Below are 25,104 nucleotides of genomic sequence, written 5' to 3' on the forward strand. Positions count from 1 at the left end.
CCTTATTCATAGTACCTTTTTCAGTATGTGTGTTCATATCGGACCTGCGTGTCTGAATTTTTTAATTCTTTTTCTTTGTTTGTATCTCTCAGAACAGGGGTCCTGCGTGCCCCCAATTGTTACTTTTATTTTCTAAACCAAATTAAAAAAAACTATAAAAAAAAAAACAAATAAAAAAAAACACCCCAAAGTAAAAAAAACTTGAATCTAACAATAAACTACCAATAGCCCTTAAAAGGGCCTTTTGTAGGGCATTGCCCTAACGTTAACAGCACTTTTGCCCTGAAAAAAAAATAAAGTACCTCCTAACATTACAACCCCACACCCACCCAACCCCCCAAAATAAAAAACCTAACAAAAAAAACCCTAATCTACCCATTGTCCCGAAAGGGCATTTGTATGGGCATTGGCATTGCCCTTAAAAGGGCAATCGGCTCTTTTTAAGCCCATAAAAATAAAAAAGCCCTAGGGGCCCATTTATCAAGCTCCGGATGCGGGCCCATGTTTCTGGTGAGCCTGTAGGTTCGCCAGAAACTCCAGTTATGAAGCAGCGGTCTAAAGACCGCTGCTCATAACCTGTCCGCCTGCTCTGAGCAGACATCGCCGCAATTCAAGCCGATCCAGTATGATCAGGTTGATTGACACCCCCCCCCCCCCCGCTGGCAGCCTATTGGCCGTGAATCTGCAGGGGGCGGCGTTGCACCAGCAGATAATATTGCTCTCCGCATTCAGTGAGGTCTGGCAGACCTGATCCGCACTGTCGGATCATGTCCGCCAGACCTTTGATAAATAGGCCCCCTAATCTTAAAAAAACAAAACCACAAAAATAAATAAAAACTAACCCCAAAATCGGTATTCACCATTGCTGAAGTCCAGCGATCCATCTTCGTCCCGGTGGCGCGGAGGTGGTGCCGTCATCCGATGCAAAGGTCCTCTTCATGCTATCGTCTGCCGCACACTAAAGATTGAATGCAAGGTACCCCTTTTATATTGGGGCATATGTTTATTTTAGTTATATTTGCAATGTGGGGTGATGGCGGTTTAGGAGTTATTAGACTATGGACTTAACCCCTTAGTGGCCAGACCATTTTTCTATTTTCTTACCCTTAAGGACCAGGGCTAGTTTTACATTTCTGTAGTGTTTGTGTTTAGCTGTAATTTTCCTCTTACTCATTTACTGTACCCACACATATTATATACCGTTTTTCTCTCCATTAAATGGACTTTCTAAAGATATTATTATTTTCATCATATCTTATAATTTACTGTAAAACAAACAATAAAATATGATGAAAAATTTGAAAACAAAACACACTTTTTTCCAACTTTGACCCCCAAAATCTGTTACACATCTACAACCACCAAAAAACACCCATGTTAAATAGTTTCTAAATTTTGTCCTAGTTTAGAAATATCCAATGTTTACATGTTATTTGCTTTTTTGCAAGTTATAGGGCAATAAGTACAAGTAGCACTTTGCTATTTCCAAACCATTTATTTTTCAAAATTAGTATATGTATATATTTTGTTTTAGTAGACAACCCAATGTATTGATCTAGGCCCATTTTGGTTTATTTAATGTCACCATTTCAGCACCAAATGCGATCAAATAAAAAAAGATTGTTAACTTTTTCAAAAACTTAAGGTTTCTCACTGAAATTATTTACAAACAGCTTTGAAATTATGGCACAAATGGTTGTAAATGCTTCTCTGGGATCCCCTTTGTTCAGAAATAGCAGACATTTATGGCTTTGGCATTTCTTTTTGGTAATTAGAAGGCCGCTAAATGCTGCTGCGCACCACACTTGTATTATGCCCAGCAGTGAAGGGGTTAATCAGGGAGCTTGTAGGGTTAATTTTAGCTTTACTGTAGTGTAGTAGACAACCAAAGTATTGATCTAGGCCCATTTTGGTATATTTCATGTCACCATTGCACTGCCAAATGTAATCAAATAAAAAAAAATCATTAACTTTTTCACAAACATTAGGTTCCTCACTGAAATTATTTACAAACAGCTTGTGCAATTATGGCACAAATGGTTGTAAATGCTTCTCTGGGATCCCCTTTGTTCAGAAAAAGCAGACATAGATGGCTTTGGCATTGATTTTTGGAAATTAGAAGGAGCCATATTGCCACTGCGCACCACACTTGTATTATGTCCAGCAGTGAAGGGGTTAATTAGGTAGCTTGTAGGGTTAATTTTAGCTTTAGTGTAGCCTCCCACCTGACACATCCCACTTAGTCCTTAAGGGCATAACGACCAGCATCGTACAGGGTACGGCGCTGGTCCTTAAGCTTTAAGTGCTAAGCAATTTCCCATCTGGGTGCTAAGCTGGATTTAAGGCGTTTTAAAAAAAAAAAAATTAAATATATTTTTATTTTACATTTTATTTATTTTATTTTTAAAAGATCCAAGGTCACAGGTTCAAATCCTAGCAGGGCCGACTTAGCCCGAGGTCGATACGAGTACCATTAAATTAGGTAATAACAACTATTACTATTCAGCTGCCGATTTGATTAATTCCGAGAGCAAGCGCTGAAAAAGCGATTTGAGTACCACTGGGAGAAAGGTGCTATATAAATACTAGTTATTATATTATTATTATTATAGAAGTAAACTAGAAAGTTGTTTAAAATTGCATGCTCTTTCTAAATTATGTAAGAAAGAATGTGGGTTCTTTAAGTTAGGGTGTTAGTTTTTTAAAAAACTTTCTATTCTCCATAGACTTCAATGGGGAAGGTGAAAATGTGATAGCGATTTCGCAATCGCAGGTGTTAGGTTTTTTTCTAACATTTTTTCTTCATTGAATACGTGCATGACCAAGTCGGAACTTGGTTTGTGTGCGTTATGCGGCTTACCACACCATACTGCACGACAAAATAAAGTTTTGTGGTGACTTTTTAGCGGCATTAACGCAACGGCTATACCGCACAACTTGTAATCTTGCTCTTAGTTTTTTACTTGTAGATCCTAAGTCTTTCACTTGACACACTTATTAACAAAAAGGGACACTCAAGTCGAAATAATCTTTTATGATTCAGATAGAGCAGCAGTTTTAAGACACTTTCCAATTTACTTACATGATCAAATTTTGCAAAGTATTTGTATATACAAAGATCCGTTGCACACGTTCACAGGGTATACATATACTAGTCTGTGATTGGCTGATGTCTGCCACATTATGCAAAGGCCCGGAAAATGGGAGAAAAAATAAATTAGACAGAAAAAATCTACTGCTTATTTGAAATTAAGAATAGGTATTAAGTCATTGTCTTTTTATTATGAACTTGTTAATCATGCAATTCTACTGCATTGAGTGGTCCTTTAAGTAGTGGCTGAACATCCAATATCTGTCTTCGTTTACAATTATCTGCAACCTCAACTGAAACTTTTTCGTTCTGCTCCCTTTTAAAAACTTTTATGGAGCCTGTGCTGAACCCTAATTGCTGAGTTCAAATGTGAAGTACAGAGTAATAAATTATATTCTTTGTTATATTAAATTATGTAAATTGAGATTTTCTAAAAAATAAATAATTTATAGTATTTATAAAGGCATGAGGATTAACAATGCAAGTTCATAGAAGGCCAGAGCTCTTTCAGAGCTATGTTCAACAAGGTTGTCCAAGCAAGGCCTCCAGACCACAAGGTGTAACTTTTTTTTTTTGGAATCAAAGTTTTTTATTGAGGGATACCAGATATACAAAGGTCACATACAATAAACATTATACATAGAATTGGTACATGTCACCTCTAAAGTTTTGTCAAGCCATTAACCTCTGTCCTACCATATAGTAATCACATTCTGGCATTACCTCTTTTTTGTTTTGTTTTCTATGTTACAACACAGCATGAAAAGTAAAGGGAAGAAAAAAAACAACATTCGCAGTTTAAATATCCATAACAGCTTATACAACCTATATAGTATGGTAGATTAAATATGACATAAAAATGTATTTGAGTTCTATATAAATAAAAAAGGGATATATGAAAAACTTATAGCAATATATTAACCATTGCGGATAAATACCGCTAATTTGTTCACTTACAATAAGAGTGAACGGTAGCTAAAAATAAGAACGAAAGAATAATATAGAGTCACCCCCTCCCTAGAGTAAAAATATAAACAAGATAGACTTTACACCTTGAAGCACTATAATTAACATCGGATAGACGTCTCTTTAGTTTAAAGTAAGGGGAGAGGGGGGGGGGGAGAGATGTGCTAGTTAGATCAGAGCCCCCTAAGCTATAAAACACAACCCAAGAGTCACTGCAAGCTGCATAACGTTGGCCAATCCAACCCTAATTTAAAGGCTATGTATTAACAGTTATATCAACAGTGTATAGACATATGATAATATAGCATAGACACAACATAAACATGGGGTATTTGCAATATTAATGTTACCCTCTAGGTACGGGCCCTATACCCAAGGGTGTCTATGTTGAATTAGTAAAGAAGCAATCCCCAGTGATAAATATAAACATAAGGGTAATGACATACAAGGATGCCACAGTACCATTAATGCTAGTGTCTCCACATATATGTTAAATTACATGAACATATGTACGGTTGAGTAAGTATCGATAACACTAAGTATGGTTAAGCAACCATTACTGTATGTAATAAAGGTTGAATACAGCCCACCAGGAGCTCACCTTGGTATGGGGGGAGGGATTGGAAGCTTATCTATAGACGGTGCAAAATAAATACTGAGGTTTCTTACTAGTGGCATTGGATATAGATATTTTAGTCATATCAATCGACCCATGAAACCCAATTACCTTTGAGAGAAGTGTATATGCAGTCTTGGAAAGACATTTAACTTGCAATGGGCCTACTCCAGAATTTCAATTGAAAATCCCCAAAGTTGTATAATAACAGAAGCAAAGTCATATTACAAAAACATTAAAAGCTATAGGACAGGCCCATGTATAACAAGTCAGACCAACTATAAAATAACGTAGAAATCCCCTGTCACATATGCAGAGATTCCCGCTGCATATATCTGATGCATACCAGAAGCTTATTATTAAAGCAGCTCAATATCCGGTAGGGCTATAAGGAGTAACTGTATGGGAGCATTGATATAGTATTAAGGTATCCAACTTTAACAAGGACATAGCTCTGTAACGCTTGCAGGGGCCTGTGGGATATAAAATGATGTAACCATATTCACTAGAATAAGCACATGTCCAAGTAACCCATATATATATGAAATAGTACATGAGGACATGTCCCTAGCACAACATAAGGCAGCACCATTTGTAGATCTAAGTATAGATTGAGTGTTTGAATTAGGTCTGTCGCTTAACTATAAATTGTAGCAGTGCTGCAAATGGTCATTATAAAACTAATAGGTCTAACACTTATAATCGGTGCTAAGTTCTTAAAGGTAGAGATCCAGTAGTCAGCTATACTACTATGGTGTTGTAAACGGACATGAAAAAGCTTACAGGGTTAGGAAATCATAGGCCCCTTCTAACAATATAAAGTATATATATAGATAATAACATGTAGCAATAAATAAGGGTCTGCTATCATCATCAAGTTCTAATGTCCCCCGCAATTTACCCCTAGGAATACATATGTAACCCTCCCTGAAAAATAGACTCCTACGGTGCGTAGGTCCTAAGTCTCTATACTGAAACATTGTGCTTAGATCACTAATAGGCTGCATATTATAGAGGACTGCTGTCCTTATGTATGGGGGTGCAAATGTTACCAAGAGAGCATACTGAAGTAAGCGACTAATGAGAGCTCTTCATGAAATTATGTTAATACTTGTCACTCTCTGTTGTATGTATGGCACCTATGATATAAACAGTAGGATTGGGCTAACAATACTGGCTAAAACCTGCTATATCTTTGTGTTACTAATTGCGATATATAACTCTAAAAAGGTCTACCTAACACATATCAAATAATATTTAGCAAAAAGAGTCAGTTAACGAAGGTCCAACATAACCGTTACTGAATGGTGCAGACTAGTGGACTCCAAAGTCTGGCCCTCTAACAGCACGCAGCGTGTCCTTAACTTGTGTATATATTTGTTGTAACAGATGTCTGTATTCAGGGAGTGTGAGCCAATATGCATAAGGTCTTAGTGACAATCCTCCACTGAACATCTACGGCAATTGCCTCACACCTCACCCGATGCCACTCTTTAATAATGTCAACACACTGATCCAACCTCCAATTAGCAGGACCCAGCACCTGTAGATCATAGGACTTTGAACTTTCCTGCTACCAAAATTGTGCAACGATCCTCCGCTCTTTCTCAGATCTGCAATTAAGCGAATGTCAGCCCCCAGTGTTTTAGAGATTCTGACATTCCCTGCCAGGAGGCCAGCCTTAGCATTCTGGAGCATGAGTACCAGGGGCTCTACACCAGGATCGCCACTCAGCACATCGGAGTCAGATCTATCTGTAGGGCTAGGCTCTCTGAGCTTCCTGTCAACTCCCCGATATAGATCTGCTTCTGACACAGAAACCCATGACGGGTTATCGTGTATTTGCCCAAAGCATTGCTGTTCATATACGGCTCTAAAGGTGTTGGGCTGTAGAGAGTTGCGCTGTCCACCGTAGTCCAATAGATCTGCGCACTTATGGACGGGGCTCTGATCATCTGTGCTACTCTCTTTCTCCATGTCTGGGAGCTTGTCTTCTCCTTCCTGCGGTGCGCTTGATACGCTAGATCTGTAAATTTCATCTCTCCCATAAGTGATCAGTGCATCTCTTTTATGGCGCACGGTCGCTGTCAGCTCCACAGTGAGTGTCTGATGATGGGCATCTAGGGAGATCAGTAGGTTGTGCAGTGCAGACAGAATGTGCAGCTCCATAAAGGATCTTAGGGCTGGTGCAATGTATGGAAGCAGACAAAAAGAAACACCATCTGTAGTAGCTAGCACACAATATGTCCTCCAAAATGGCGACGTTTCCCATGCAGCCAGATCCTCAGGCCGAAAAGTTCTCTGTGTTATTGCAGTGCCAAATACCTTAATTCAGTAACTCAAGCCATGTGCCCTGAACACCAGGACACAGTCTAGAGAAATAACATAGTTTAAAAGTCCTCTTCAAGCTTAATATGGTTATTTATTCGGTCTAGCAGTAGGAGCTCCGAAAGAACATGTCCTGCTGCTTCGGCAGCTAGCTCCGCCCCCCAAGGTGTAACTTTTACCCAGGTCGTTTAGAGGGTATTCTATCCCAGCAAAGTACAGAATGGTCCAGACAAGCAGAGGTCATTATATATATATATATATATATATATATATATATATATATATATATATATATATATATACCAATCCAAAATCAGTACAAGTTTTTCCTCATGAAGCTTTAAAACTGGCTGCCTTCACAGTAATAAACTCATTAGGTGGTGGTGTTTTATCCCATAGTAGCTGTTATCTCTTCTGTCAGAGATGTCAGATTCCCTATTTGATCTATTACACCAGGAGTCATTTCTTTGATAAACCTTCCAAGGGTGCCTCAAGCTCATCCAGTCAGCTCCATTTTTTTTTATCTCTAGTGCTACCTTCTATAGAACTTTTACTCATCACAAATAGGTGAACAGCACTGACAACATAATCTCGCTGAGCATTATGGTTCAGACTTTGACATTTGGATGATCTACTTAAGTTAAGAGGACAATAAGCACTTTGAGATTGTAATAAATAATGTTCTATAATTTGTAGTACAAAAACTTTGCAATATAATTGTATTTATTTCTACCACTTCCCCTGTAATTTAAGTGTGAAAATTGTGGCTTTGCCAGTTTAAGAATTCTTAATCCACACCGCAGGCTCCACAAGCATAATTTATGCCTCATATCTGCCCGAACTGGCTTTAGCTCATAAGATAATGAACTACATAACAATTTCACTAACAAAAGGACAGTGTCAAGCATTGTCGACCCCAGTAACAAGTATGGATTATCTCATCCAAGAAAGCCAAAAGAGGGGTGGATATTGAGTATTAAAAAAAATGTTTCAGCAAACAAAGTGGTAGATTTCAATCCTTTAGAAAAGTTTAATTATTTTCTACAGAAAATCCCCATTAAAGTCAATGAGGAACTTTGTAGATAAATCATTTGATAAGTGTTTCTAAAGGATTGTGATAGACCTCAATGTTTTAATGCATTAACAAAAATAGTGTAAGCCTGGAGAAATGTGTGCTTCTTCTCTCTCCCCCTTTGGCCTACTTTCCAATGCAGTGTGCACACACGCATATATATATATATATATATATATACATATATATATATATATATATATATATATACACACACACACACATATAAAATACATACTATAGATATACTTGACTGTGTATTCAGAAGAACTGAGCCTTCCTGACTGTACTTACACAAGGGCATTGCAAAGGGACTGCTGTTGTATGTTGTGAGACGGTTACTACACTGAGAATATCAGTATGTGAAAATGCCAACATAGTGAATGGAACTTAAAAAAAGCACTGCTGTTAAGGTATAGAAATGTTTTTAAGAAACTAGTTAGAATATTGTCAGTTACATTACAACATTCAAATATGACATTTAGGGCCAGATTACAAGTGGTGCGTTAACAGTTATGCGCAAGAGAAAAGGGGTTTATCGCGGGTGATTGCACGCGTCAGGTTTACCACTCATATTACAAGTTGAAAGTAAATGCAATCGCTTGAGCACAATCACAATTTACGCTAGAATGATTACCGCGTCCTCTGGGCTCTGGTTAACTGTTTTGCGAAACAAAAATGTGTCACAAAACACAAAAAATACAATACAAATTGCAGTTGCACTCATAATAACACTATCTAAAAATAATTATTTATGCACATAAAAGTTATAAGGGCTCAAAGATATAAGGTCTCAGGTGTTAGAGAAAAAAAAGTCAGGCAAAGCACTTTAAAATAGAGACACATACATACACATGGATATGTACATATATATAAGTGTTAAGTTTATATGTGTATATATACATATGTAAACAGACATATATACACATATAATCACATAAATACATATGTATACATATATAGACATATATATGGGCTTTGGAGGCCTTGGCAGTCAAATAGAGGAAAACATCTAAAAGCATATTTATGCAATATTCATATTTAATTAAGGTTTTAACTATGTATTTACTGCGAATATTTCACATTCCAATGTTCTGCACATAGCAGAATATGTTCTAAGTAATTATAAATAGATATTCCTATATATATCTGAAAATATCTATACCTATATGTAATTATATATTTTTATATATATATATATATATATATATATATATATATATATATATATATATATATATATACTAAGAGAACAAGCAAGAGATATTTTAAACATCAAGGATAGCAGCTGCAAAAGAAAACATAAAAACAAAGAGACATAAAATGAAGGCTCATATTAATAACTGGTAGTAATAGTCCTATAACATATTTTTAGAATAGGTCCCATAGGTAGATGTGTATCCAAGTAGGTGAGACTTAGTCAGTTCAATCTGTATACATTTGTGTGATAGTTCACCGCTAGCTCCAAATATTTAAAGAAATGGTGGAGAACAACGTGGTGAAATTACAGTCCAGGGTCAGTACTCGGAAAAACCAGAACAATTCTTCACTAGGTCGTTGGACACAACGTGAAGATAAACTCCAAATTCACTCACCCAAGATGCATAGCTGGATTGAAGAGCAGGGAAGCTTGTCTCATTGTCATGTTGATCCAGCGTTCACGCTGTGAGCTTGGTTCTTCCGGTATCATGTGACCGTCCTGTGGCCCTTCAGGAGCTGATCCGGTATACTGGTTGAAAGACTCCTCCCAGCGATGTGATGCCTTTATCCAATAAGCAAAGGAAATGTCCGGAATCAGAAATAAAGATTCTATGTTTCTGGCGTCATGTGACCGCCCTGTGGCCAATCGGCTGGTTGCTTGAAACATCAGTATGTTCCTCCCAGTATTAACCCAACTGGTGCAAGCTGTATTAAACAGTATAAGAACCTGATAATGCAGCCTTAAAACTCCGTAGATAATGCTATATGCTTTGCAAACCTCAGCATCCCAGCTGGATAACGAGAGAATGTGTAGAAATATAGCAAATGCAGGCAGGCCTTGAGAAGCACATAGATGTAATAATGCACATAGCAACACTATACCTTAATGTCCCAAAACAGGAAGATGTAACGTGAGCCCAAGGGTATAAGGCTGTAGTTAGTAGTAGACACCCCAATGTCCACTGTACAAATGGCTAAATATAAAGAAGATTCCAACAGACAGCCATATGAAAATCAAATTGTAGATAGCGTTATTCCAGGTTAAAACAACAGGACATGCTGTTAAAATTTCAGAACCTAGTATGACCGGTTTTGGTCTCCCTGACTGTAATTATAGACTAATACCTAACATGTGTAACATTTCTTTAAATGACATGTAGCATCTCCTGATTGGCTAAAAACAAAACAATGTGAAATTTAACTCCATGTATTCCAACACAACCTAGAATCACATAAGTATTAAGAATAGATCTAATAATGTATAGTAGAAAAATCATCACATTTATAAACCTTTATATTTATAGATTAAGGACCGTATATATAGTGTAAACAAAATTGGGCATTTAAATAGATAGAATAAATTAAATTAAATACTCTCCTGTCTGCCATGGTAGACTTAACCAATTTAGCAAACAGCTACTAATGTCTTTCTTATACAGTATGTCCACACTTAGTGCAAAAACATCATTCCTAAGCTACAACCACAAAAAGAATTCAAATGTCATGACTCAGTTAGTATGGAGGTAATGACCTGGGGTCACAACATATCCGAGTTAGCTCAGTAAATATCCAATACATAACAATGGTATATTAAAGTTCTTTAAAGGACCAGTAAACACAGTAGATTTGCATAATCAACAAATGCAAGATAACAAGACAATACAATAGCATTTACTCTGAATTTCAAATGAGTAGTAGATTTATTTCTAACACATTTTAAAGTTATGTATATTTCCACTCCCCCTGTACCATGTGATAGCAATCAGCCAATCACAAATGCATATACGTATAGTCTGAGTTCTTGCACATGCTCAGTAGGAGCTGGTGACTCAAAAAAAGTGTAAATATAAAAGACTGTGCACATTTTTTTTTAATGGAAGTAAATTGGAAAGTTGTTTAAAATTACATGCTGTATCTGAATCATGAAAATTTAATAAAACCTGAGTGTCCCTTTAACAATCTGTCATTCAAAGTAAAAAATTAATCTCGAAACGTACATTAAGATTAAGCAAAATTATAACGATCATGAACAGAATACGTTAAATTTAATCATAATATATGTATATCCTAAATGTGGAAAAATGGTGAGGACATAATGAAACAGAATGACATAAAAAAGTTTTTAAGTAAATAAATAGATCCCAATTCGTAGGGACCAAATATTAAAAACATCATCTCTGCCAGAAATTAATAATGTCGAATTTATAGTTGAAGCCAAGAGGCAACAAACTCTGTAGTTTAACTATCCAATACGTTTCCTGTTTGCAAAGAAAAGGAAATACCACCTCTGGGCGGTTTTTTGATTTGCTCTATAGCCTGCCACCTTAATGTCTTTGTGTTTTGATTATGTGTCTCAATAAAGTGTTTGAATAGGGACGAACAAGGTAATCTGCTTGATATATATGACAGATGTTCCCTAATGCGCTTACCCACCTCCCTTGTGGTTCTTCCCAAGTATTGTGACCACATTTACAGTTCTGAAACTTTTAAATCTACAGTTACTGGACAAGATTCTCCACCAAGGGATGCATTAACTGTAAGAGTACCTATATTATCTATTTGGTAGAATGTAGTCTTTGTCAAAAACAATACTTGGGAAGAACCACAAGGGAGGTGGGTAAGCGCATTAGGGAACATCTGTCATATATATCAAGCAGATTACCTTGTTCAGCCCTCTCCAAACACTTTATTGAGACACATAATCAAAACACAAAGACATTAAGGTGGCAGGCCATATAGCAAATCAAAACACCGCCCAGAGGTGGTGACAAATTTCCTATTCTTTGCAAACAGGAAACGTATTGGATAGTTAAACTACAGAGTTTGTTGCCTCTTGGCTTCAACTCTGAATTCGATTTTACTCATTTCTAGCAGAGATGATTTTTTAATATTTGGTCCCTACGAATTGGGATCTATTTATTTACTTAAAAACTTTTTTATGTCATTCTGTTTCATTATGTCCTCACCATTTTCCACATTTAGGATATACATATATTATGATTAAATTTAACGTATTCTGTTCATGATCGTTATAATTTTGCTTAATCTTAATGTACGTTTCGAGAGTAATTGTTTTACTTTGAATGACAGATTGTTAAAGAACTTTAATATGCCATTGTTATGTATTGGATATTTACTGAGCTAACTAGGATATGTTGTGACCCCAGGTCATTACCTCCATACTAACTGAGTCATGACATTTAAATTCTTTTTGTGGTTGTAGCTTAGGAATGATGTTTTTGCACTAAGTGTGGACATATAAGTAAGACATTAGTAGCTGTTTGCTAAATTGGTTCAGTCTACCATGGCAGACAGGAGAGTATTTAATTTAATTTATTCTATCTATTTAAATGCCCAATTTTGTTTACACTATATATACGGTCCTTAATCTATAAATATAAAGGTTTATAAATGTGATGATTTTTCTACTATACATTATTAGATCTATCCTTAATACTTAAGTGATTCTAGGTTGTGTTGGAATACATGGAGTTAAATTTCACATTGTTTTGTTTTTAGCCAATCAGGAGATGCTACATGTCTTTTAAAGAAATGTTACACATGTTAGGTATTAGTCTATGATTACGGTCAGGGAGACCGAAACCGGTCAGACTATGTTCTGAAATTTTAACAGCATGTCCTGTTGTTTTAACATGGAATAAAGATATCTACAATTTGATTTTCATATGGCTGCCTGTTGGAATCTTCTTTATATTTAGCCATATATATATATATATATATATATGTATGTATAGATGAATATTGTACCAAAATACCATCTGATATACAGTATACAGAAATATGTATTTATGAATAAATAGAACATATTCTTCTTTGTGAAGAGAATTGGAATGTGAAATATTCACATTTTCATGTTGTGTTAGCGGTTAGCGCACTTGACAAAATATGCGATTGCGTTTGCAAGCAGGTAGGGTGTTTTTTTACCACTTTTTTTGCTCCATTAACTTCTATGGGGGAATAGGTTATCATGCGTGCAATATTCTAAGTTCGGCTTTTTATGCGCATCGGGTTAGGGCGCAAGTGAAAACAGTTTAATTTCAACTTGTAATGGGAGCGCTACCTGACGCATGCAAAAAACTTACTTCTAGCACAGTTAACGCTCAAGCAGGATCGTTAAATACTGCTCCACTTGTAATCTGGCCCTTAATATGCTGACAAAATCTCGTTCTCTTTATTTACAGGTATTTATAAGAAGGAAGAACTCCACCTGGTGTTACAAGCTCATCAGGTGCGAGGACCAGCTGATATCTTCATGGAAAAATTCAGGAATGATAGCTGGGCGCTAGATGGCCATGTGAGTCATTAAGGGATCTGTTCTTATTACTGATATACATGAATTTTACTTGATTTCTCAAGAATCTTGCTGGGGATTGTATGTATGTATATTATGCTGTAATGCCCCCATTATATTATGTACAGGCCAATTAAAGGGATACTAACCCCACATTTTTTTCTTTCATGATTCAGATAGAGCGTGCAATTTTAGGCAACTTTCTAATTTACTCCTATTATCAATTTTTCTTTGTTCTCATGTTATCTTGATTTGAAAACGCAGTAATAAAAGGTTAGGAGCCAGCCCATTTTTAGTTCAGCACCTTTGTAGAGCTTGCTGATTGGTTTGCTACATTTAGCCACAAATCAGCAAGTGCTACCCAGGTGCTGAACAAAAAATGGTCTGGCTCTAAAGCTTAAAGTACTGCTTTTTCAAATCAAGATAGCATGAGAACAAAGAAAAAATGATAATAGGAGTAAATTAGAAAGGGGCTTAAAATCTCATGCTCTATCTGAATCATGAAAGAACAAAATTAGGTTTTGTATCCCTTTAATTGCAGATCTCAGAATACCATTATAGTTTTTTATATAGTGTTGCATGAAAATATTATATTATTTGAAAGTCTGAGGGCTAGATGTGATGCTCAGATCATAAATGGATGTACTACATCCGGAAGTAGCGTCTGTTATTGCAAAAGGAGAATTGAGTTGGGGTTATTGAAGGTGGGGGAGATACTAGCTAAGAGGGGGGATTTCAGTTTAAGATGGGATAGATTTTTATGGAGTGTGCACTGTAAGGGTTAATGACAGTTAAAGGGATAGTAAAGTCAAAATTAAACTTTCATGATTCAGATAGAGCATGTAATTTAACAACTTTCCAATGTACTTTTATCATCAAATTTGCTTTCTTCTCTTAGTATTCTTAGTTGAAAGCTAAACCTAGGTAGGCTCATATGCTAATTTCTAAGCTCTTGAAAGCCACTTCTTATCTAAATGCATTTGACAGTTTTTCACAGCTTGAGGGCATTAGTTCATGTGTGCCATATAGATAACATTGTGCTCACGCCCATGGAGTGACTTATGAGAGGGGACTGATTGGCTAAAATGCAAGTCTTTCAAAAGAAATGAAATAAGGGGGCAGTCAGCAGAGGCTTAGATACAATGTGATCACAGAGGTAAAAAGTATATTTCTATAACTGTGTTGGTTATGCAAAACTGGGGAATGGGTAATAAAGGGATTATCTATCTTTTTTAACAATAAAGATTCTGATGTAGACTGTCCCTTTAAGTATCAAAATAAGTAAATGTTTTCACTTTGCAACTCTCACCATTCATAATAGTTCAACAAATCTCTCTTCTTTTTTTAACTACTCTGAATTATCACACATGTTGCAGGAGTTCCATTTCTTGAGTCTCTCAACTTATAAATATTAATAAGGCTGGTTGCACAATGTAGTTTTGTATTTTTTCACTGTTCAGAATCTGTTAGATAAGCTATTTCTAAAAGAACCTTTTAAATGACTGAAACTATTGGTATCTATATAAATCACTGAATACAGCAAATAGTGACTAAGAAAAAATATTTTAGGGATAGCACTAAAAAAATCAAAAGTGGTTCAGGAAATTATGGGCCTTTATTCTGAGAAACAAATGCCAGAATAGGAGGTTGGAATCAATGCGAGGCTAAATAGTAATAAGAGAAAATACAACTTTATAAAATAGTGATAGATCTGAGGTGTCATAGAGATGGAAGAAGCAATTTCAGTAAGCAAACAAAAAAAAATCCCAGAAAAGGATGAGACAATAGGTTCTTATCTCGTGTCGCTTTCCCTATTTAAATAATGTGTAGCTCTCTCTGGCGATTATGTTTCTCAAACACCACATATGCATTTATACGATAGCTATATGACTAAGTAGCAAAGCCAGATTAGTGCCACCATGAGCCATACTGCTCAGTAAATCCTTTTTATCAGAGTATAAATCCTTCAGCACTGTGTGTTTCTGGTACATGATATAATAAAAGTGCCGCTGCGATGTTGAATAAGCACATTTGTCCAAATGCTTCCTTTTATTTTGCACAGAAGGATCTAAATAAAAGCCACACATACTTTTCCAGTCTTCCATATTTCTACTTGTATAAACGGTGCCTATCTGATCCTTTTTCTGCTTTTTCTCTCTGAGTAATCTTTTCACCAACTTAAAGGGACATTACAATCAAAACATTTCTATCACATGTGAAGGAGCAATAGTTAAACAAAACACATTAAGATTTTAGTTTTGTTGAAAAATAAGTTTTTTTTATCTCATTCTCAAAAGAGACCCAAAAGAAAATTATTTTACCTGCAAATGCTGAAAATCAAATAGCTGGTTTTAGACAATTTGCAGCATTTTTGTAAAACCTAGGCTACAGGTTTTTGCTTTTTGGCCTTTCTATGGTACAGTTTAAAATACAAGTTAGGAGTTTAAGTACAAATGATTTTTAAACTATCAGGAATTAGATATTATGTGCACAGCTCCTCATTAGGACAGACAGCTCAGTGCAAGCAAAATTAGCTAGGAATACGCTTTGGAATAAAGCTATATTTAACTCTACTGGTGAACAAGAAAAAACAAACCCCCTTAACATAATAATTAAAAAAAAAGGATGCTAATGCATTTAAAAATGCCATATTTTAAAAGTGACAAAGAGAAACAAATACTTAAATGTCTCTTTACCTGTACTAAAAATCTATTATCTCTGAATAGAATGTCTTCTATGAATCTGTCACTCATTTGCTTAGCACAATTTTCCTGACTTGGCACTTTATACTATAAATGTAATTGTATTACGCCCTCTTATTTACCTCTTTTAATTTGATTCTTTGGGGTAGATTTATTAAGCAGCGGATGCTGCACTCTACGCCCATCGTTTAAGGTCCGCCTGAAATGGAAGTTAAGAAGCAGCGGTCGTAAATCAAGCCGATACGATCGGGATGACTGACACCCCTGCTAGCTGCCGATTGGCCGCCGGTAAGCAGGGGGCGGCACTGCACAAGCATTTCACTAGAAATGCTTGTGCAACGATAAATGCCGACTGCATTTAGCGAGGTTGAATGGACATGATTCTCTACAGTGAATCATGTCCGATCGACCATTAATAAATCTACCCCTTTAAGTCAGATGAGTCCAAACTTTTAGTAACAATGTTTATTGAAACACAAATATTTACTTCCGCAGAGTATATATAGACCTATGGCTCGATTATCTAACCCTCTCTAGATCAGACATGGTTTTTCTCAACAACCCTTGCAGGGGCTTCCCGCATGGAATTAGCTTGAAAAAGGGGCACTTCCTGCAAGTGGCGAGATGTCTACTATAGAAAGTAATAGAGCTTGCTGGAAATGGAAACGTTGCTGGGTAGAGAGCAGGGGACGCACATTAACAATTAAATGCATAAAAACAAATCACATTGCACTGCTTTCTGCCTATAATATCTTTACAATTGCCACTGTTTTGTATACATGTGTTTTTCTATTATGGTATTAAGTATTTCACATTGTTTATCACAACCTTGCCACCTTTTAGTTTGCAGAAAATAGAAAAAGTGCTGCAAAATAGCTTTGTTATTTAGACCCAAATAAAATGGCAAAGAGGTCAATTAAAAAGCAATGGAGAACCATAGTGTAGCCTTAAGGCTTCAAAGATGTAAAAGAAAAATAAATAAATAAGACTTACAAGTCTTCATGACCTTGATAGAGTTATGCCAGGAAACAAAAGAACAACACAAGAGCAAAGGGTCATAATCAGAAGTTGGGAGGATAGAATCAATTTGCTGAAGAACTTTGCAGAAAGGGAGGCTGATTGATAGAATAGATTTCGAGTAGACGTGTTAAAGACAAACCCTGAAGGACTGGAGTATCCATAAAGCTATCTTAAGAAGTAAATAAGCCTACACTTAGCAGTAGGGATTTGAGTAAGCATTTTGCTTTGAATCTACCATCAGAAATTGTGTTTGTATTTAAGTTGGACAGCCCTGTTTTAGGTTCTCACACATAATTTAAGAAAGTAAGGATGCTATCTATCTCATGCTGACTAGTTTTGTAAATGTTTTCTCCATACAGGTGTCATCAGAGTCTTCAGGTGGGACATACGTGTATCAAGGCTTTGTTCATGGCAAAGGTTTTGGCCACTTTGGCCTTCAGAGACTAGGTAAATTCTTATATATATATATTGCTTAATTTACTAGATTACATGGGCTGGTGTAAGGAAATGTACTTTTAAAGGCTTTATGTTATGTCAGATATTGTCCGTTTATGTATTATACTGTGTTGCATGTTATACCTTCATTTAACATTTAAAAAAGGGACATTAAAGTTAAAATTGAACCTAAAAGTTTAAACAAGGTTACAGTTTACTTCTTTATCAAATTTGATTAGTTCTTTTGGTATCCTTTGTTGAAGAGAAATCCTAGGTGAGCTCAGGAGCATTCATGTGTCATTAGCCATCTGGCAGCAATGTTTGCAAAAATGTTTATAGAAATATTATATTGCTCTGTGTATGTTATTTTACTCTCATTGACATGAATTCCAATCTTTTAGCAAACTCAAAAAGAAATATTGGAAAGCACTCAATGGGGCCGATTTATCATGTCCGCCCGACGTTAATAAATGCAGACAGCATACGATATTTATCTTTGCACAAGCATTTTGTGTGAAATGCTTGTGCAATACCGCCCTCTGCACATTAGCGGCCAATCAGCAGCTAGCCGGGGGTGTCAATCATCCTGATTGTATTCAATCGGGCTGATTGCTGTCCACTGCTTCAGAGGTGGCGGACAAGTTAGGGAGCAGCTTCTTAACTTAAGTTTCCTAAAGGCTCGCGTGGAAACTGCTGCATTCACAGAATCATAAATCGGCCCCCAGGTGTGAAATGAATTAAACCGTTTGTGAGAACATACAAGTTATGTTACAATATTTCCATCACTTTTTTGTTTTTCAGTAAGTTAAACAATTGTAAAACTAAAAACATTGATAATAGTTGCGTAATGTGTTTTAAATTATGCTTTTATACTTGAACAATAATATAAATACAGGACATGTGTGTAATAAAAAAATTCAGATCATTTTCATTAATTTTTATAATTTGTTTAAACTCCCAAACACTTCATTGCAACACTTCAACAAACATTTGAATGATTGTATTTAATTTGTGTATGTTTTATAGGTTAAAAGTGTCATTTGAATGATATACTGAAGCAAGCCCAAGGTCCTTAAAAATAAATAACTGAAAATAGGGTTAACAAGTTCAAATTGTAGAATTTGAAAAGTCCAAAAATCCTTTGACAAGTTTCTAATATGGGTTTTCTGATAGACTGAATAGCAGCGTTGAATTGTCCCTATGCAAGATTCAGGAAATGTTTTATTGGGTCAAATACACTAGAAAAACTTTAGCTAAATGGGTTGTTTCAAGACTGACCAATGGCTTGGAGATGGCTTCAATTCATATGCACTGTAATAACCATTGTGATAAACAATGAGTGGCCTTAGCACGTATTGGGAAACAGGCCCTTTTGTATTACACTGTGTTTATATACAAGTCTTGATGCATGTATTCTATTGATGTAGATCATATATACATAATTATGCTATGCAGTTTTATCGTCAACCCTAAAGCAAGATGAGCTATTTTTAAAAGGCATTAAAAAATGAATATCTATTTAACTGCACTTTTTTATCTAGAAAATTACCCGTGAACTTAGAGTGATCATTTTTAATTGTTCATTTGTTTTGTCAATGTGACGTTGGTATCTTAACCTCTTGGCTGTTGAACCATTTTAATACCCCTGTGCTGGAGCTTTTTTTTAGTTGTTTGGGGGTCACTTTTCCTACAGTAGTGCTTATTTTGGGATGGTCCCTTTTATAGATCATAGCACAGTAAAAGGTTCCTAGTATACAGATGATAGCAATTTCTATGCCAATCTATCTAGCTGTGTAAAGGTGCATGAAAATGAGTAATCCCCTCTTTGATGGGAGGATTATTGTGTGTATGTTTGTTGCATGCTGTCTAAGGAATAAAGGCTTCTTTGTAGTCAGTGTTTCCATACAGAAAATACATTAGGTAGGTGATTTCTATTTTTATGGCTATCTCCTACTAATGACACAAGATGGTACAAGACCCCATATTGGAAAGAAGGAGTTCCCCTCTTTCTAAACTCTAGTCTCATACCCCTCTATGAGGGGGAATAGGGTCTCTAAAAGTTACCCCTTGTAAAACACTGCACAGGTGCGTACTTGCAGCAGGTGATCACCATTGCATGTCCTAATTCAACCGACAAGTATGTGTAATATGGAAAACGAGTGTGTAATTATCTATACATGTGACTTTGTACTGTGTTGTATTTGTACTTTGTTTTAATCATTTGTAACCTAAATAGAAAGTATTTAAATAAGGGTGATTCCCGCTTTTACATGAGGGATCACATACACCTTTAAGATACAGTTGATTGCCTTTAAAGCATCAATAATCTGCATCTGCTTTTAAATAGGGTGTTTACCCCTATCTCCCCCTTGTTTGTGCTAGAGTAGAAACTACCACTCATTTTTAAATACAGGTAGCCCCCAGTTTACGCCAGGGTTAGGTTCCAGAAGGAATGGTTGTAAATCGAAACCGTTGTAAATTGAAACCCAGTTTATAATGTAAGTCAATGGGAAGTGAGGGAGATAGGTTCCAGGCCCCTCTCAAAATTGTCATAAGTAACACCTAATACATTATTTTTAAAGCTTTGAAATGAAGACTTTAAGTGCTAAACAGCATTATAAACCTAATAGAATAATCACACAACACAGAATATATACTTAAACTAAGTTAAATGAACAGAAACATTTGCTAAACAGCATTATAAACCTAATAAAATAATCACAACACAGACTTCACTTGCATTTTTCTGTTCAGTTCTTTCTATGCATTCCAATCTGGACTGATTTATAGACAGGAAGATCTTGTTCCTTTGAAATCTGCTAGATAGCTCAGGTCTGGTTAAACTGATTAATATCAGCTTGCTTGGCTTTGCTGCAACACAAGCGGACAGCTCCACCTATTGGCTATTTTAATAAATGCACTGCTTCTCAATGCTTTTCAATAGCAGTCACATGACTGGAAAAAAAGGTTGTTATTCTGAAACGGTGTAAATTGAACCCTTGTAAAACGAGGGCCACCTGTACTTTAGAAAGAAGCGTAAATTGTCTACTTAAAGTAATGAAAGCTGTTTGCATTATAGGAAAGGGAGACAAATGTTGTTGCTTTTTATTTACAGACAGTTAAACATTTTGTTTTACTGCCTCAATGTGTTTAATGCCCCTTTTGACTATGTCCTTTTACTGTTCTCTACTTCAGGCTGATATTTTCTTTTTCTCTCACAGACCTGACACGACTGGGAACTGATGATACCATAGGACATTTACCATCAAACAGCAGCTCTGTGGCAGCTGCTATTCTCGTGCCTTTTATAGCACTGATAATCGCAGGCTTTGTCCTCTATTTATATAAACACAGGTGAGTCCCACATAGTGGAAAAATGGGAGACATAGATTTTAGTTAGATTTAGTTTTAATCATCTAATAATAATTTAATCAGCTAATAGATTATGATGCCAGATGAAAACCAAAAAGGCTCAAAGAGTCTGCCTATATTTTTTCTGAATAATATAACACTTGGGGCCATATTACGTGTGAGTGAAAAGGGGATTATCATGGGTGTTTGTGCAGTCAGATGTGGCGCTCATATTACGAGTTGAAAGTGAATGCGATCGCTTGAACTTAGTTGAAGTTAACACACGTCGGGATAGTGCGTCCTCAGAGCTCTGGTTAACTGTTTCACAAAACAAAAAAGTGTCACAAAACACATCAAAAATACAAAGTACAAAGTAATAAAATGTATTAAAAAAAATTGCACAAAGGGCTTTAACTAAATATGCATATGTATGTATATATATATATATATATATATATATATATATGTATGTATATGTGTATTTATGTATTTACAGACATATATACATATATAAACACATAAATACATAAGTACACATATATAGACATTTCTATAAATGCATTGAAGCTCTTTGCAGTTAAGTAGATGAAAACATGAAAAAGCATATTTATGCAATATTTATATTTAATAAAGTGTTTTACTGTGGATTTACTGTAAATATTTCACATTCCCGTGTTCTGCACATAACAGTATTTTTGAATAGTTATTCCTATATATATATATCTATACCTATATATAACTATATGCAAGGTTCTACATTTTGGAAGTAAAAATAAGCAGGCTACGTATTTTTTAAATGGGACAAGACTTAGCCAAACACAGGAGGAAAGGGATTTGGGAGTAGTAATAGATAACAAGCTAAAGATGGGTGCACAATGCAGGGCAGCGGCTTCAAAGGCTAATAAGATACTAGCATGTATTAAAAGAGGTATTGATTCAAGGGAGGAAAGCATAATTCTGTCATTATATAAAGCCCTGGTAAGACCTCACCTTGAGTTTGGAGTGCAGTTCTGGGGACCAATTGCTAAAAAAGATATTGCAGAACTAGAAAAAGTTCAGAGAAGGGCCACAAAGCTAATAAGGGGATTGGAGAAATTAACCTATGAGGAGAGGCTAGCCAAACTGGGTCTGTTTTCTTTAGAAAAAAGGCGCTTGAGAGGTGACATGATTACTTTATATAAATATATTCAAGGCCCATATACAGAGATGGCAGAAGCTCTGTTTATTCCAAGAAAATTGTTTCTGACAAGAGGTCATAATTTAAGGTTGGAGGAAAGGAGATTTAATCTCCTGCAACGGAAACGTTTTTTCACTGTGAGAGCAATAAAATTGTGGAACTCATTACCAAAGGAGGTAGTGAATGCAAATACCGTAGATACATTTAAAAATAGTCTGGATAAGTTTCTGTATACTAACAAAATTCATGGATATGATTGCTAGTATTAAATGGGTCACATTTTAATGGGGTTATTTAAGCTTAACTGGAGCTTTTTGTAAGTATTTTAGATTTGTATAGGTTGAACTCGATGGACTTCAGTCTTTTTTTCAACCTTATCTACTATGTTACTATGTTATATATATAGGTATAAATATATATTGTACACAAATACCATAAGATATATGTAGAAATATGTATTTATGAATAAATAGGACATATTCTGCTATGTGAAGAACATTGGAATGTGAAATATTGATATTTTCATGTTGGGTTAGCGCACTTGAGAATATGCAATAGGGTTTGTGCGCGAGGGTGTTTTTACCACTTTTTTCACATTGACGTCTATGGGGGAATATATTAATGTGTTCACAATATTCTAAGTTTGTCTTTTTGCGCACATCAGGTTAGCGTACGAGCGAAAACTTTTTACTTTCGACTTGTAATGCGAGTGCTACCCGACATGTGCAAAAACCTTTCTTCTAGTGAAGTTAGCGCACGAGCTAGAGCATTAAATATCGCTTCACTTGTAATCTGGCCCTTAGTTATTCATAAGGATATCCAAAGATTTAAAGGGACGTTCCAGCCAAAATTGGAATCCACATGGATGCATTTCAGTTTTGAATAGAAGCATTTTTGCAATATACATTTATTAGCAAAAATACTTCTAATAAAAGCTATAGTTGTTTCAGTATGTACCATGCACCAGCATTTTAAACACAATATTTACTCAAAGAACCTAAGGTGCTTGTACCATCTGGTAATTACTCAATTTGTTTATTGCTGGCATGATAAAAGCCCCACCGGCGCTCTGAGCAGCTGCAGTATTTAAACTGCTTGTGCACTGAGCTATGCTTCACATGCACGTGCAGAGAACAATGTTAACACTAAAACTGTGATAACTTTTAGTGAAAGCATTTTTGCTAATACATGTATATTGCAAATATGTTTCTATTCAAATATGTAATTCATCTATGTGCATTTAAATTTTGAACGGAATGTCACTTTAATAAAACTTACATTTCAAATGTAATATGGACAGATTCTAAAAGTGTTTTGTTCTTATCTGCCATCAAAATCTATGTTTATTTGAAGCTGTATTGAAAAAAATAAATAATAGGACCTCTTAATTCAAAAGACGAGGCAGGCTCAAGGTAATAATATTCCAGTGTCTTTTATAGATGTGTAAGCAATTATGTACATAATTTTACTAATAATTAAATGCATATACATTTATCTAGTAAAACCTATGGTCAAAATGATGTCGCAATGTGATTAAATTAGAAATATCACTGAAATCTAGTTTACCATTTGGGCTAGATTACAAGTGGTGCGCTAACGTTATTGAACTATCGCTTCCAAGGAAACTTGCACTCATATTACAAGTTAAAAGTAAACGTTACCATACGAGTGCAAACTTAATTTGCGCTTGTTGGTTTAGGGTGTCTGAAGACCTTTGCATAAAGGGTTAAGGCTAAATAAAAAGTTGCACCAAGCACAACATAAACACCTTAAAATAAGTTGTTATACTCATAAATACACTATCCGAGATAAATTATTCACATAAATATTAAAATTAAAACGTCATAAGGGTTCAAAGGTATATGGTATATGACAAGGTATTTGAATGGATTGGGCTATAATGTATATATGCGTATATTTATATGTGTATACATGTGTATTTATGTTTATATGTGTATATATGTATATACATAAATATCAACATATATATATATATACACATGTATACAAATATATATACTTTGGAGCCCTTTCCACTCAAATACCTTTATTTTAATATTTAATAATGTGTTTTACTGTGTATGAACTGTAAATATTTTGCACTCCAATGCTCTTCACATAGGGGAAATGTTCTATGTATTTTTAAATAGATATTCCTATATATATATATATAAATATATATATATATATATATATATATAGATAGATATATATATATATATATATATATATATATATATATATATATATGTATGTATATACTTATAACTATCTATATCTATATATATATATATATATATATATATATAAATATATATATAGGTATAGATATATATTTTACAAAAAATACAATAAATATATAGATAAATATAGAAATATATATTTAAAAATAGAAAGATCATTTTCTTTATGTGAAGAACATTGGAATGTATAATATTTATTACTACCTTCAAGTTAGCATTGTAGATTTAACTCCTCTCGGGTTACCGCATAAGTGATATGTTAGCTTTTTTCCAGTTTGTGCTCTCCATTGAAGTCAATGGGCAGAAGAAGTTAGCGTGGACACGATATCTGAAGTCCTGTAGTGAGCAAGCGTCAGCTTTAGATTGCACATTTTTATATGCACACTAACTCGAACATATTAAAAGTTTACTTCTGGTGCTGTTTGCGTGCGAGCAAAAACGCCAAATAGAGCACTACTTCTAACCTGGCCCTTTGTGTTTTTTTGTTTAAATGATTTTTATTGAAAATTGGTACAATGAAGCAAAAAGGAACAATTGTTAAAGTTGCAGTTGTCTAGCTAAGGCATAACAGCAATTCACTATAAGAGCAGA

The 25,104-nt window shown here is 35.2% G+C and overlaps 1 protein-coding gene across 1 annotated transcript in view; it reads left to right on the plus strand.

Annotated features, from left to right (window-relative positions):
• Positions 1-25,104, plus strand: part of LOC128652451 (CUB and sushi domain-containing protein 2-like) — a 1,617,569-nt gene that overhangs the window by 1,562,961 nt on the left and 29,504 nt on the right. The window contains 3 exon segments of the mRNA XM_053705390.1: positions 13,476-13,588; positions 17,667-17,754; positions 20,964-21,096. Coding sequence (XP_053561365.1) covers positions 13,476-13,588; positions 17,667-17,754; positions 20,964-21,096 — 334 coding nt within the window.

Source organism: Bombina bombina, chromosome 3 (assembly GCF_027579735.1).
Source record: "Bombina bombina isolate aBomBom1 chromosome 3, aBomBom1.pri, whole genome shotgun sequence".
In the NCBI taxonomy this organism is placed as follows: domain Eukaryota; kingdom Metazoa; phylum Chordata; class Amphibia; order Anura; family Bombinatoridae; genus Bombina; species Bombina bombina.